The 15,739-nt window shown below is 40.8% G+C and overlaps 1 protein-coding gene across 3 annotated transcripts in view; it reads right to left on the bottom strand.

Annotated features, from left to right (window-relative positions):
- Positions 1-15,739, bottom strand: part of ADAMTSL1 (ADAMTS like 1) — an 899,097-nt gene that overhangs the window by 92,138 nt on the left and 791,220 nt on the right. For all 3 annotated transcript variants that reach the window (XM_013063102.2, XM_004765700.3, XM_004765701.3), the window contains one exon: positions 2,108-2,235. In XM_013063102.2, coding sequence (XP_012918556.1) covers positions 2,108-2,235 — 128 coding nt within the window. The remainder of the gene's footprint in view (positions 1-2,107; positions 2,236-15,739) is intronic.

Raw genomic sequence — 15,739 nt, 5'->3', positions numbered from 1 at the left:
CCCCTTAAATTGTGTGTGTGTGTGTGTGTGTGTGTGTATATATGTGTGTGTGTGTGTGTGTGTGTGTGTGTGTTTATGCCACTACAAAGGAACTTGATGCTTACATTTGAAGGAAACTATAACTATCTTTCCATTCTAAGTAGTCCTGTATGCCTCGGTTGCCTTGACTAGTCTGTATGCATTACGGAGCACAAAATTCAGGCCTTATTTATTGCTAAATGTCCCACGGTACTTGGTGGAGGGTATGCTAAGAAGAGTAGCTGATATGCCACAGGTGTAGATGATAATCCCAGGTAAAGACACAAATCCAATCACAAGGCAATATATTAAAATGCATTTTGAGCCTTAATTTTTAGTGAGACCACTAGATTCATCAGCGGACCTGAACAAAGCCCAGCACTGAAGTACAAGGACCCAGTCCCCTAGGTCCTAGGTGTGGTGTTTGTGATCTACTTCATTGGTCAGACCCTTTCCTCCCATTACCCGGTGCCTCCTTGGCTGCTCTCTCTTTTCTGGCTTTGAACACTTTGGCAGCCTCCACTAGGTCTTCTTCAAAGAGCTGAAGACAAGTTTGATGTTACAATTGCCTTACTTAATTCCAGACAGGTTTCCATTAATCGTATTAAATTCAGGTGAACATGGGTATTCAGTCTGTGATGGAGCTGAACCATATCTGGATAAATATAAATAAGAGACTTAATCCTCTAAGAGCCATTGTTTGCCAGCTATTGGAAGGATGTCAGCAGTGCCCTTGCGAAAGGCAGGTTGGAGTGTGGAAGGCAGAAGAGCTTTTAAGAGATTGGTGCTGAGCATCTGGACTCTGTACAAAGAGGGGAATGAAGACTGTAACTGGAATACATTAGGAGGAAAGCAAATGTTCTGCTCAAAAAAATAGGCATTAATAATATCAGTCTTTAATCCACCCCAGGGTGATCTTAGCTTGCCTTATTCACTGCTGACTTTCATCTTCCCTGGAAAGCCTCCTGCTAAAGGTCCCTTTCCAGATCAGCCTTAGGTCATGGGGGCAGAAATGCTGTTGCTAAACAGATATGCAAGGGAGTAGCATGTGTGACTAGAGAACAGTGTGACAACATAATCCCAGCATGGACCGATGAGGTCAGTGTGGGGTGACGTTGGCTTTTCTAGCATTTACTGAATCATCTGACAGGAGCAGCAATTGAAAAGAATAAAGACAAACACATGCAACGTACCGCCAGAAAGACTGCATGGGCCAGATCTGAGAAAGAGGATCCTACTTCGGCAGGATCATTGGGGAAATGGAAGGAACAATGAACGGAGTCAGGAGGCCTCGGTTCCCTTCTTACCTCCATGACTAGCTGAGTGGTTACATGACCTCGGGTTACAGGACCTGGCCTCTAAGAAATGAGGGATGGTACAGTTGGTACCTAGGTCTTTTCTCGTTTCGAAGGCAAGGATTTGTGTCCTAGGTTAAGAGAGGTTTTTTTTTTATAAAGTACATGATGACAAGACCACAATATTGGGAGACACTGTACTTTATACAGCAGTTTTCTTAAATCACCATGTGCAGAATGTTTGCCTAACCTTACGGATAAAGGGAAAGTGTGGACAGGTGTGTTAGAGCAAGAGGTTGACATAAAACAAACTGGAGAGAACACTCCTGCTCCAAACCATGACTGAGGAATTCCAATGACCCGTGGGTCTTTAAGACTTCTTTGCAACATGTGTAACAAGGAGAAATGATAGGATCCCAAATGAGCATTCAAAATCTCAGGTCAAAACCCATGTTCCTGAACATGTTACTTACTTGTACACAACTCCTTTGCTCATGTTGTTCTGTCTTCCTGGAGTATTGCGCCATCTCTACTTATCAAAACCCACTCGTTCTGACTCTAAAATCTCCCAGATGAAATGAATGTCTGGGCACACTCTTAGGTTATCATTTATACCATGTATTTCATTCTACCAACTATTATACTTCATCTCCACTTAATTATAATTATAGGCCATAACCTCCCTGAAGGCAGCATGTGAATCTCTTTTATCTATGTGTTCCTGGACTTGCTTGGCAAATCTTAGGCACCCATGGTGTCACTCCCAATCGAACCACACAGAATTTTCATGTTACCTGCTAATGTGACGGCAATGGAGACAGAGTCATAGCCCAAGGCATTTGTGGCATTACAAGTGTAGAAACCCACATCAGCTTCCACTGGTGCCAGGATCTGTAAGGAATCATCTGGCTGCAGAAGAATCCTGGAGTAACAGAAAAGAAATAGAGACCTAATCAGGTCAGTTGACTCCTTTCTGGCATTCAATACTGGTAAGGCAGGAAGGAACCCTGTTTTATTTTTATATTTAAGGTACCCTCTATTCCCAACATGGGGCTTGAACTCATGACCCTGAGATCAAGACCTGAGCTGAGATTAAGAGTTGGAGCTTAACTGATCCATCCAGGTGCCCCTGGAACCCTGTTTTTAAAACAGAGACAAACCAGCCACAGTGACACTCAGGAACACAGGCTCTCTTGCCACTTTGACTGATGGGATTCTGCTAGCAGCCCCAAATGAGGTTTTTGATTGCCTGTGCAGCTTGTTGATTACTTGATCTAAAAATGCCAGTTGGAGTAGACAGTATATGTTTTCTGAATACATATAACACCCACATCATGGATGAGAGGAGATGCTGGAATGAATGGTGCAGGTGGATTTGGGAAAGGCTTCTTAAGGAAAAGGAAGGAGGAGTAGAGGTTTTTTTTTTTTTTTTTAAGATTTTATTTATTTATTTGACAGACAGAGAGGTGGGCGGTGGGGGGGGGGGAGCAGGCTCCCTGCTGAGCAGAGAGCCAGATGTGGGGCTCAATCCCAGGACCCTGGGATCATGACCCAAGCCGAAGGGGGTTAGAGCTTTGTTGGATGGTGGAAAGTAGGCAGGGTTTCCAGACATGGAGAAAAGCATCTGGAGTAAAGGCCTGGAGTTGTGTGAGAGTAAGCCAAGAGTCAAATATTGAGGAGAGGATACTGATGCATGTGTTTGAAGGAAATCCTATGTCTAACTACCTCTCAATTCTAGGCAGTCATACATATATCCATCCATAGGGTATAAAACTTAGATCTTATTGCTTCCCATAAAACTTAATAAAGGACTCTTTGTAGAAAAGGTCAGTAAAGGGGCACCTGGGTGACTCAGTGTGTTGGGGCCTCTGCCTTCAGCTCAGGTCATGATCCCGGGGTCCTGGGATTGAGCCCTGCAGTGGGCTCTCTGCTCAGTGGGGAGCCTGCTTCCTCCTCTCTCTCTGCCTGCCTCTCTGCCTACTTGTGATCTCTCTCTCTATATATAAAATAAATAAATAAAATCTTTTAAAAAAAAAAGGTAAGTAAAATAAAGGCAAAACCTGCCCTTCGAGACAATGGTAGAAAATTCCAGAGCAATCACCATCTAGTTCCAATATTTTGCCTTCTCTAAAAGAATTACAAGCATCACATTGTGAGTGCCTAGCAAGAGCTTCAAAACCCACTCCAATCTTAGTTTTACCTTTGTTCTTGTTTGGATTTATGCCATTTCTAAGAACCACTAGCTACCTCATGGCAGTTAAGCAGATTAGTGACTAATGAGGGCTTAAACTTATGTCTCCGTGACTTGATGAGGCTGATGACAGCTGGATTGTTTAGGTGGAGGTGGGAATCCAGAAGGACAGGACAGGAAGCTCAGATATCCAGTGCATTGGTCAGCAAACCATTCAATAGTACAACAATGCCTTACAGGGGGCTTAGAGGCTTCCAGAATCAGTCATTTCCATCTTTGGGATAATTTCTATCTCTCTAGTTTCACAAGGCCAAACAAAGATCTGTTCACCCAATAGCATGTCAACATCCACCCGCAGGACATAAGCTGGAAATAGGGGTCATTTTTCAGGAAATGTTGCAGGGGGGAGGGAAAGCATGAAAATGTCAGGACTCATGAGACTTGGTGGTGAAATTCAGACTAGGAATCAGACCTCCTGCCCCAGCAACATGTTGTCCTCACTATACAATTCTTTCCCTTCCTCATTATCTCTCTTGCTGGGTCCTCTCCAGACTATGTTATTGACACTCTGGCACCGACTCTCATCAGCTTTTAGTTATTCTGAGGTGGGCAGCCAATCTGGCAATGGATCATGCTTCTTCAGCTCCATTTTTGGCCTTGAAATGACTGCATTTCTTACTCTTACCTCCTGGCAGAAGGAAGGCAAGAAAGAGGAAAAACAAGGCTTACACGTATCAATCTTTAATCTGCTACGCAGTTCTGGTAAAAATGGGGAAGGAAACAGAAAACCTCAGCCAAAGGGAAGTTTCTGAATGGTCTGTGTTTGATTCGGTGCCATTCCACTCCATCAACACAACTGCTGAAGAGAGTCAAGTTTTGGGGGCACTGAGCTGGAGCTAGATTCGTTAGGGTTTGGAAAGAGGCCATGAGAGACTGCGGTAGAACTCATCCACTCATTCATTCACGCATCCATTAAATGCTAAGGGAATTTTCTCAAACAGTTACATGTTAGGCTATTTCAAAGAAGCTAGTAAAAGAAAGATGACAATACTCACTTCTTATCTTTGGTAAACTATATAATAAGTAACAATGTTGATGTGGGAAATGGAGGCAGAAGAAAAGTTATCAAATTTCCTTACCCACTGACAAGCCCTTAAAATAGGCAGAGTGACATTCCTCTAGGGACTCAACTACCCCCACCTTAAATCTTTGCTATGTCAAAGGGCAATCCTAGCCTGACTGACCCCCTATCCCCAACAAGGATCTTATAAGTCTACTTTAGCAATTCCTTTGGAAAATTTATCTCTAAACCCTCTAAGATAGTGCTGACAATCATTCCCAAGCATATGGTCCACTCTAAAGGGTCTCAGGACAAAGGTTTTATTACTAGTAATGAATAACCCTTTTCCTAACAGTAGCTAGCCCCTTGAGATCCTGGAAACCTTGCTTCCAAAATTCCTTCCAAATTTACTGCCTGCCCCCCTCCCAACTTGCAAGCATATAATGGACCACTCGTCACAGCCCCGGGGCAGGAGCTCTTTCTGCCCACAGGTTCCTGTCCCCATGCTTTAATAAACCACCATTTTGCACCAAAGATGTCTCAAGAATTCTTTCTTGGTCATCGGCTCCGAACCTCAGCCCACCGAACCTCACTTATATTCTAAGACTTCATCAATGTCACTATCTTAAAAAAGAATCTTAACAAACACAACTATATTATATTGCTAAATCTCTTCAGGTATTCAGGCTTAGATTTAAAAAAAAAAATTAAAAATTGACTATGATTTAAATCATGATGATGTCCCAGAGCATGTATGCCTCCATAATGATTTCCAAACAGCAATAATAAAAGCAGGCTTAATCAAATATCAATAGAACTGACTACTCATGATGATTGAGTTTAGCATTGTTATTCAGTTTTATTGCACTCAAAAGGCAGGGATTAGAATATGCCAAATTCCCAAATCCATTGGGATGTCTGCTTCCCTAAAACCTGCACCGTCTCTCTCTTCCCTACAGAAAGGTTTCTTGAATTGAACATTCAGACCAGGAGGCTAGAAGACCAGTCTTCTGAACTTTGATCCTGCTATTGTTTAAAGTGGTCACCACTGGCAAATCCCTTCACCTTCTGATATTTTAGCTTATCCACGTCTAAAACCCAGCTGAAGTAGGTCTTCCTACTCAGCAGAGGAAGCTGAGCTGCGAAAATAAGGTATAGCAGGAATTTCCATACCATCTTCTGGCATTTCCAGTGATGCTTTTGTTGGTAATGTTGGGCATCCTGAAGGAAAAATTAAATGTGAGGAAGGATGGGAGTGGTAAAGATTGTCAGAAAAGAAGAGAGGGGAGTATGTTATTGGCCAATTCTCTGTAGCCCTCTGACAGTTTATTAGATCTCCACATTCAGATCATTCCTCTCCTGCCTCATAGAACTACTATATCTGTTTGATCTCGGGTAGGAGGTATAGAACCTGCTCCCAGCAGTGGGCCTGAACCACCCATTTTTTAAGGTGGGAAGAACAGCTTTTGTAGCTGCACCACTTACGGATGCTACTGAGTGAGGCATAATGCTTTCTGAGCAGGTCTGAACCTCAGAAAAGATTCCCACAGAGGTGATGAAGAGAAGGAGGAGAGCCTTCACATCAGGCGAAAAGCCACACGAGGCTGAACTAGGATGGGAACAGTGAGAGTGGAAAGGAATGAACCTAGATCTAGATTTACCACTTGCATGTTCTTTTATTCTATGTAACATATATACAAAGATAGAGATGATGATGTATTTGCCCTCATAAAAACGGTCTTAAATATTAAGGGACAAAACCTACTGGGCAAAATCTGAATTTGCATATACTTACAAATGATTTACACTCATAAAACCAAACTCTTCAGCTCAAGGAGGTAAAGTATTATTTGGTTGTAGAGTTGGAATTTGAAATAGAGATTCTTGGTCTAGCACTCTTTTTTTCCAACTTATTATGTCTTTTAGTATGTCCTCAACTTTGGTAGCTGGTGGTTTGGAGGCTGCCACCAGGAGGAGCAGTAGTTCTGAAGAGGGTTCCCACGCAGGGCTCTCTAGGAAACATGACAAGGCAAAAGGAAGGGCTTTGCCGTGAAGCCTGAGTTCAGCTTTAGTCTCTCTATCTAGCTTGCTATCTAGGGAGAGAGATTCATGGGGAATAAAAAGTTTTCTTTGTATTTCAGGCGTCTGCTCTATTAATTTAACTTAATTTGTTAGTAGCTGATTTATGTCAACTTGTATTTCGTTTTTGGATTTGACAGGCCTGTTTTAGAATGCACAGACACAGAACTATAGTGCTGCTTTCCAAGCAAAACCAGAAAGATTTCTCTGGAGTTGTTTTGGAATTTAAAGAATCAGAGAATGAGGGGACATGGAATGGGGCATAATTAAGGCCTACATATAAAATGGTCCTGTGGTCACATTAGGAATATTAATACTAGCTGCTTTTCTCCCATACCCATACCTCCACTTTCCCTTTGGTTTACTGAAATAAAACCTATTGCTTTATACAGTTAGCTAGAAAATAAAAGAGTTTTGCTTTTCTGATGGCCTTTACTTGAGAGCTTCTTTGGGACAGCATGTCTTTTCCAGCATTCTAGAAAAGAAGGAGCAGCTTAGAGTGCAAATCATTGTTTTAGTTACGTAAGTACGGCCCTTGTCCACCTTATGAGTAGGATTCGGAGAAAGTGCCAGGGGTCAGTCCTACCAAGTATAAGCTCTTTGAGGTGAAACTGCCTCATCTGCATTTGTAATGTAGAGTGAGAAAGTACTCTTAGTTGAAAGGAGGCCGCTCTGGGTGTCTAAAGGAAAGTCTCTAGCAATTCTGTGAGTGGGGTGGCATCAGGATATCCTCTGAATCCTTGGCTCAACAATGACCATCCCTGTCTTGTGCAGGCCTATTTCTCAAAGTGAACTCCATGACCAACCACATGAAGCTGCTGTGGAGAGGAATGTTTCTGACTTCAGTCAAGAGTGATAGAGACAGGAGGAGGTCTTGGGTAAGAGTTTCAACTCTGGACCTCTAAGTTCTTTCTGCAAATGGAGGCTAATACTGACCTCAGACAGTTCTTATAAGGATCAAATAAAGGAGTATATTGACCCATTCTTACTGTTTTCTAAATTAAAAAAAAAAAAAAGCAGTTTCAATATCAACTGCAGCTAAGAAATTAGTGTTTTTTAAAATGATGTGAGTGGTGCTCTCTTATGTTACCATCTTGGAACCCCTCCTTTTCAAGAGGAAATCTTAAAGTTCTGGACACAGAAATATGCATCTTCTACACGGGTCACGATGTTGTACTATCTCAGGCCTTCTGACCTGACAAGCATGCATTCTTAAACCTATGTTAGGTCCCAACACAGGAGTGGGTGCTGGAAATCATAGGCACATCCCTTCTCTTTAGAATAGTATCTTGCTCTCATCTTTGCAAAATTACCTATCCCAGATCCCAACATTAACTTGTTTATCAAAGTCAAGGTAGCCTCTTTGATTCTCCTTGTCATTAGTTTGGGGATGATTTCATGCTCCTGCTCCTCCCATCTATCCTTCCCAATCTTCCCATTCCATTAAGAATGAGTCAAGTTCTACTTGACTGTGTTATCATGGTCCATGAGAATTTCTCCCTTTCCTGATCTTCCAGAGTTGTTCTGAGCTGTACTACAAAATGCTTTCAGCTCAACAATGTCTCATTTCTTTAGTTAGATTGGAAAACAGTACCGCAAGGGCTGAGACTCTTCTGCTTCTTTCACAGTTCCTTCCTGAGTATCCTGCATAGAGCTGGCATGCTAAATAGATAATTGTTGAGTTACCTTCAGAGCAGTGGAGCTCAAAATGACCCTGCTGACAATACAGCACAGTGGTTAAAAGCTCAGATGCTGGAGGTAAACTGTCAGGGTCCCAATCCCAGCTTTACCACTCAGTCACTTGGTAGTCCTGGACAAGTCATTTACCTCAGTCTCACAGTTTCATTATCTATAAAATGAGGAGAATTATAGCACCTGTCTAGGATTGTTGTGGGTATTTCACTTAAGCTCACATATTTAAAGAATACAGATGATGGGGTTGGGGGCAGGAGCAAGATGGAGGCAGTGGAAGTGACCTAAATATCATCAGGTCCCAGGAGCTCAGCTAGATGGTTATCAAACCATTCTGAACACCTGTAAACTCAACAGGAGATAGAAGAGAAGAAGAGCAGCAATTCCAGGAACAGAAAATCAACCACTTTCCGGAAGTGTATATTTTTTCTGGGGTCATTACTATCCTTTTAGTATTTTGTTCTCTCATTCATCCATTCTTATCTGGATAAAATGACAAACTCACCACACACACACAAAAAAAAAAGAACAAGAAAAAAGAAAAGAAGAACAAGAGGCAGTACTGATGGCTAGGGACCTAATCAATATGGACATTAGTAATATGTCAGCATTAGAGTTCAGAATGATGATTATGAAGGTGCTAGCTGGGCTTGAAAAAAGCATGGAAGATACTAGAGAATCCCTTTCTGGAGAAATGAACTAAAAGCTAACCAAGTTGAAATAAAAAAAGCTACTAATGAGGTGCAATGAAAATTGGAGGCTCTTACTGCTAGGCTAAATGACACAGAAGAGAGAATTAGTGATATAGAAGACCAAATGAAGGAGAATAAAGAAGCTCAGCAAAAAGAGACAAACAACTACCGAACCAAGAGGTGAGAATTCGAGGAATAAGTGATACTGTAAGATAAAACAATATTAGAATAATAGGGACCCCAGGAGAATAAGAAGAAGAGGGGGCAGAAGGTATATTGGAGCAAATTATAGCACAGAATTTCCTTTATTTGGCGAAGGGAACAAGCATCAAAATCCAGGAGGCACAGAGAAAGCCCCTCAAAATCAATAAAAATAGGTCCACACCCCATCTTTAATAGTAAAACTTACAAGTCTCAGTGACAAAGAGAAAATTCTGAAAGCAACTCGGGATAACAGGTCTGTAACATACAGTGGTAGAAATATTAGATTGGCAGCAGACCAATCTATAGAGACCTGGCAGGCCAGAAAGGACTGGCATGATACATTCAGAGCACTGAATGAGAAAAATATGCAGCCAAGAATACTATATCCAGTTAGGCTGTCATTGAAAATAGAAGGAGAGAGAAAAAGCCTCTATGACAAACAAAAACTAAAAGAATCTGCAAACACGAAACCAGCCCTACAGGAAATATTGAAGGTGTCCTCTAAGCAAAGAGAAAGCCTAAAAGTAACAGACCAGAAAGAAACAGAGACAATATACAGTAACAGTCATCTTACAGACAATACAATGGCACTTAATTCATATCTTTTGATAGTTACCCTGAATGTAAATGGGCTAAATGCCCCAATCAAAAGATACAGGTTATCAGAATGGATTAAAAAACAAGACCCTATAGATATGCTGTCTACAAGAAACTCATTTTAGACCCAAAGACACCTCCAGATTTAAAGTGAGGTGGTGGAAATCAATTTACCATGCTAATGGACATCAAAAGAAAGCTTGGGTGGCAATCCCTATATCAGATAAATTAGATTTTAAGCCAAAAACTATAATAATAGAGGAGGATGGACACTATATCATACTTAAATGGTCTGTCCAACAAGATGATCTAACAATTTTATTTTATTCTATTCTATTTTATTTTTTATATTTTTTAAAGGTTTTATTTATATATTTGACAGACAGAGATCACAAGTAGGCAGAGAGGCAGGCAGAGAGATAGGAGGAAGCAGGCTCCCCGCCGAGCAGAGAGCCTGATGTGGGACTCGATCCCAGGACCCTGGGACCATGACCTGAGCCGAAGGCAGAGGCTTTAACCCACTGAGCCACCCAGGTGCCCCTAACAATTTTAAATGTCTGTGCCCCTAACATGGGAGCAGCCAACTATATAAACCAATTAATAAAATCAAAGAAACACATCAACAATAATTTGATAATAGTAGGGGACTTTAACACCCCCCTCACTGAAATGCACAGATCATCCAAGCAAAAGATCAACAAGGAAATAAAGGTCTTAAATGACACACTGGACCAGATGGACATCACATATATATTTGGAACATTCCATCCCAAAGCAACAGAATACACATTTGCATACGCATGGAACCTTCTTCAGAATAGATCATATCCTGGGTCACAAATCAGGTCTCAACCAGTACCAAAAAATTGGGATCATTTCCTGCATATTTTCAGACCACAATGCTTTGAAACTAAAAGGAAAAGGGAAAGAGGAAAGTTGAAAAGAACTAAAATACATGGAGGCTGAAGAGCATCCTACTAAAGAATGAATGGGTCAACCAGGAAATTAAAGAAGAATTTAAAAAAATTCATGGAAACAAATGAAAATGAAAGCACAACTGTTCAAAATCTTTGGGACACAGCAAAGGCAGTCCTGAGAGGAAAGTATATAGCAATACAAGTCTTCCCTCAAGAATAAAGAAAGGTCTCAAGTACAACCTAACCCTACTCCTGAAGGAGCTGGAGAAACAACAGCAAAGAAAGCCTAAACCCAGCAGGAGAAGAAAATTCATAAAGATCAGAGCAGAAATTGATGAAATAGAAACAAAAAGAACAGTAGATGGCTGCATAGTATTCCACTGTGTATATATCTTGCCATTTGTGACAACATGGATGGAACTAGAGCGTATCATGCTTAGCGAAGTAAGTCAAGCAGAGAAAGACAACTATCATATGATCTCCCTGAAATGAGGAAGTGGTGATACAACATGGGGGCTTAAGTGGGTAGGAGAAGAATCAATGAAACAAGATGGGATTGGGAGGGAGACAAGCCATAAGTGACTCTTAATCTCACAAAACAAACTGAGGGTTGTTGGGGGGAGGGGGGTTGGGAGAAGGGGGGGTGGGGTTATGGACATTGGGGAGGGTATGTGCTTTGGTGAGTGCTGTGAAGTGTGTAAACCTGGCGATTCACAGACCTGTACCCCTGGGGATAAAAATACATGTTTATAAAAAATAAAAAATTAAAAAAAAAAACCAGAACAGTAGAACAAATCAACGAAACTAGAAGTTGGTTCTTTGGAAGAATTAATAAGACTGATAAACCCCTGGCCAGCCTTATCAAAAAGAAAAGAGAAAGGACCCAAATCAATAAAATCATGAATGTAAGAGGAGAGGTAACAACCAACACCAAGGAAATACAAACTGTTATAAGAACAAATTATGAGCAACCATACACCAGCAAATTTGACAATCTGGAAGAAATGGATACATTGCTAGACATGTATAAACTATCAAAACTGAACCAAGAAGAAATAGAAAACCTGAACAGATCCATAATGAGTAAGGAGATTGAAGCAGTTATCAAAAATCTCCCCAAAAAAACAAGAGCTCAGGGCCAGATGGCTTCCCAAGGGAATTCTACTAAACACTGAAAGAATTAATACCTATTCTCCTGAAACTCTTCCAAAAAATAGAAATGGAAGGAAAACTTCCAAACTCATCTTATGAGGCCAACATTATCTTGATCCCAAAACTAGACAAAGACCTCACCCAAAAGGAGAATTATAGGCCGATATTCTTGATGAACACAGAGGCAAAAATTCTCCCCAAAATACTAACCAATAGGATCCAACAGTACATTAAAAGGTTGATTCACCATAACCATGTGGGATTTATTCTGGGGCTGCAAGTTTGGTTCAATATCTGCAAATCAATTAATGTGATACAACACATTAATGAAAGGACAAGAACCATATGATACTCTCAATAGATGCTAAAAAAACACAAAACTGACAAAGCACAGCATCCTTTCTTGGTCAAAACTCTTTGAAGTGTAGGGATAGAGGGTAAATACCTCAATATCCTCAAAGCCATCTATGAAAAACCCACAGCAAATATCATTCTCAATGGGGAAGAACTGAGACCTTTTCCCTTAAGGTCAGGAACACAGCAGGGCTCTCCACTATCACCACTGCTATTCAACATAGTACTAGAAGTCCTAGCCTCAGCAATCAGACATCAAAAAGAAATAAAAGGCATCTAATTGACAAAGAAGAAGTCAAACTCTCACTGTTTGTAGATGATATGATACCATACGTGGAAAATCCAAAAGATTCCACTCCAAAACTGCTAGACCTCAAACAGGAATTAAGTAAAGTGTCAGAATATAAAATCAATGTACAGAAATCAGTTGCATTTCTACACACCAACACGAAGACAGAAGAGAAATTAAGGAGTTGATCCCATTTACAATTGCACCCCAAACCATAAAAGACCTAGGAATAAACCTAACAAAAGAGGCAAAGAATCTGTACTCAGAAAACTGTGAAGTACTCCTGAAAGAAACTGAGGAAGACACAAAGAAATGGAAAAACATTCCATGCTCATGGATTGGAAGAACAAATATTGTGAAAATGTCTATGCTACCTAGAGCAATCTACATGTGTGTTCAATGCAATCCCCATCAAAATACCACCAACTTTTTTCAAAGAAATAATCCCAAAATTTATACGGAATGAAAAATACCCTGAATAGCCAGAGGAATGTTGAAAAAGAAAGCCAAAGTTGGTGGCATCACAATTATAGACTTCAAGCTCTATTACAAAGCTGTAATCATCAAGACAGTATGGTCCTGGCACAAAAACAGACACATAGATCAATGGAACAAAATGGAGAGCACAGAAATAGACCCTCAACTCTATGGTCAACTAATTTTCAACAAAGCAGGAAAGAATGTCCAATGAAAAAAGTCTCTTCAACAAATGGTGTTGGGAAAATTGGACAGCCACATGCAGAAGAATGAAACTGGACCATTTCCTTATACCACACACAAAAATAGTCTCAAAATGGATGAAAGATGTCAATATGAGACAGGAGTCCATCAAAATCCTTGAAGAGAACACAGGCAGCAACCTCTTTGACCTCAGCCACAGCAACTTCTTCCTAGAAACATTGCCAAAGGCAAAGGAAGCAAGGGAAAAAATAAACTCTTGGGACTTCCTCAAGATCAAATGCTTTTGCACAGTAAAAGAAACAGTAAACAAAACCAAAAGGCAACCAACAGAATGGGAGAAGATATTCTTAAATGACATATCAGATAAAGGACTAGTATCCAAAATCTATAAAGAACTTATCAAACTCAGCACTCAAAAAACAAATAATCCAATCAAGAAATGGGCAGAAGACATGAACAGACATTTCTACAAAGAAGACATTTAAATGGCCAACAGACACATGAAGAAGTGCTCACCATCACTTGGCATCAGGGAAATACAAATCAAAACCACAGTGAGATACCACCTCACACTAGTCAGAATGGCTAAAATTAATAAGTCAGGAAATGACAGAGGTTGGCAAGGATGTAGAGAAAGGGGAACCCTCCTACACTGTTGGTGGGAATGCAAGCTGGTGCAGCCACTTTGGAAAACAGTATGGGGCTTTCCCCAAAATTTGAAAATAGAGCTATCCTATGATGACCTAGCAACTGCACTACTGGGTATTAACACTGAAGATACAAATGTAATGATCTGAAGGGGCACATGCACTCCAATGTTTATAGCAGCAATGTCCACAATAGCCAAACTGTGGAAAGAATCTCGATGTCCCTCAACAGATGAATGGATAAAGAAGATGTGGTATATACACACAATGGAATACTATGCAGCCATTAAATAAAATGAAATCTTCCCATTTGCGACGACATGGATGGAACTAGATGGTATCATGCTAAGCGAAATAAATCAATCAGAGAAAGACAATTATCAATGATCTCTTTGATATGAGGAATTTGAGAGGCAGGGTGGAGAGTCGTTGGGGGGAAGGGAGGGAGAAAAGGAAACAAGATGGGACTGGGGAGGGAGACAAACCATAAGAGATTCTTTTTTTTTTTTTATTAAATTTTTTATTTTTTATAAACATATATTTTTATCCCCAGGGGTACAGGATTCTTAATTTCACGAAACAAATTGAAGGTTGCTGGAGGGTGAAGGGGGAGAAATAGGTGCCTGGGTTATGGACATTGGGGATGGTACGTGCTATGGTGAGTGCTGTGAAATGTGTAAGCCTGATGATTCACAGACCTGTACCCCTGGGGCAAATAATACATTATCTGTTAATTAAAAAAGAAAGAAAGAAAGAAAGAAAGACAGACAGACAGACAGACAGTATGGACGATGGGTGCCTGGGTGGCTCAGTCAGTTCAGTTTTCAGCTCTTGGTTTCAGCTCAGGTCATGCTCTCAGGGACATGAGATCAAGCCCTGCATTGAACTCCACATTGGGCCTAGAGTTTGCTTATGATTCTCTTTCTCTGCCCCTACTTGTGCATGCATTCTCTCTCTCTCTCTCTCTCTCTCTCTCAGAATGAACAAATAAAGAATGTGGTCAGAGCTACGGAAGCACAGGTTGTTGCTGCTGTGATTGATATGACCATTACCATCACCATTCACTCTTCATGTCTGAGCATATGTGTTCTGGATTTTGTGATGAATTCTTCCGACAAGGGTAAAGGACTGAGAATGTGGAGCTTTCAAGGAATGAAACATCAGTCAGGCACATGAGGGAGGGACAAGGAGTTTTCTGTGTAAGCGAGCAAGGAATGAGCTCTAGGACCTTGACCTTGGGGGTAGCACTGTGGGTGGAAAAGAGGAACAGAGACTGAGGCCACATGACACTAGGGTTGGCAAGTGGCTCAGTTCTACTCTTGACTCAGAAATTTCTAAGTACAGTTACACATTTTTGTAATTGCTTTAACACTATGAACCAGATACTGAAATCTTAGAACCCTTAAAAAAAAAAGTCAGAATCCTGCAATGCCCCCCCCCCAAAAGCATATAAGTAGAGAATAAAGGAATGAAATTCATAAAAAAGTGAGCTTACAAGCAAATAAGTGAAGTGAGAGGCAGTTGTGCAAAGAACATCAGCTCCAAATTCCTAGGAGGAGATGCTGAGGGCTTTTAACTTACCCTGAAATGTAAACTTTTTTTGTTTTTCCTACCTGGGAATTTTTTAGATTAGGTTCATCAAATCTACCACAAAATGACAGTGGGGGCCGTTAATTAGACAAGCGTATAAGCTTTCCATAATTTTATTCTCACTGTCATGTGATTAGATTGATATTTTTATCCCTTTTGAGAGAGGAAGCAAAAGCTCAGAGAAGTAACTTGCTCAGCTAGTGCCTGGTGGAATCAGGAATGGGGAGTGACCTTTTAAAAAACTGACCATATGCAGGCATCCGCTGGGGCCTAATAGCAAG

Source organism: Mustela putorius, unplaced genomic scaffold (genome assembly GCF_011764305.1).
Source record: "Mustela putorius furo isolate JIRA1106 unplaced genomic scaffold, ASM1176430v1.1 tig00000421_pilon_pilon_pilon, whole genome shotgun sequence".
In the NCBI taxonomy this organism is placed as follows: domain Eukaryota; kingdom Metazoa; phylum Chordata; class Mammalia; order Carnivora; family Mustelidae; genus Mustela; species Mustela putorius.
This window is presented reverse-complemented; position numbering and strand designations above follow the sequence as displayed.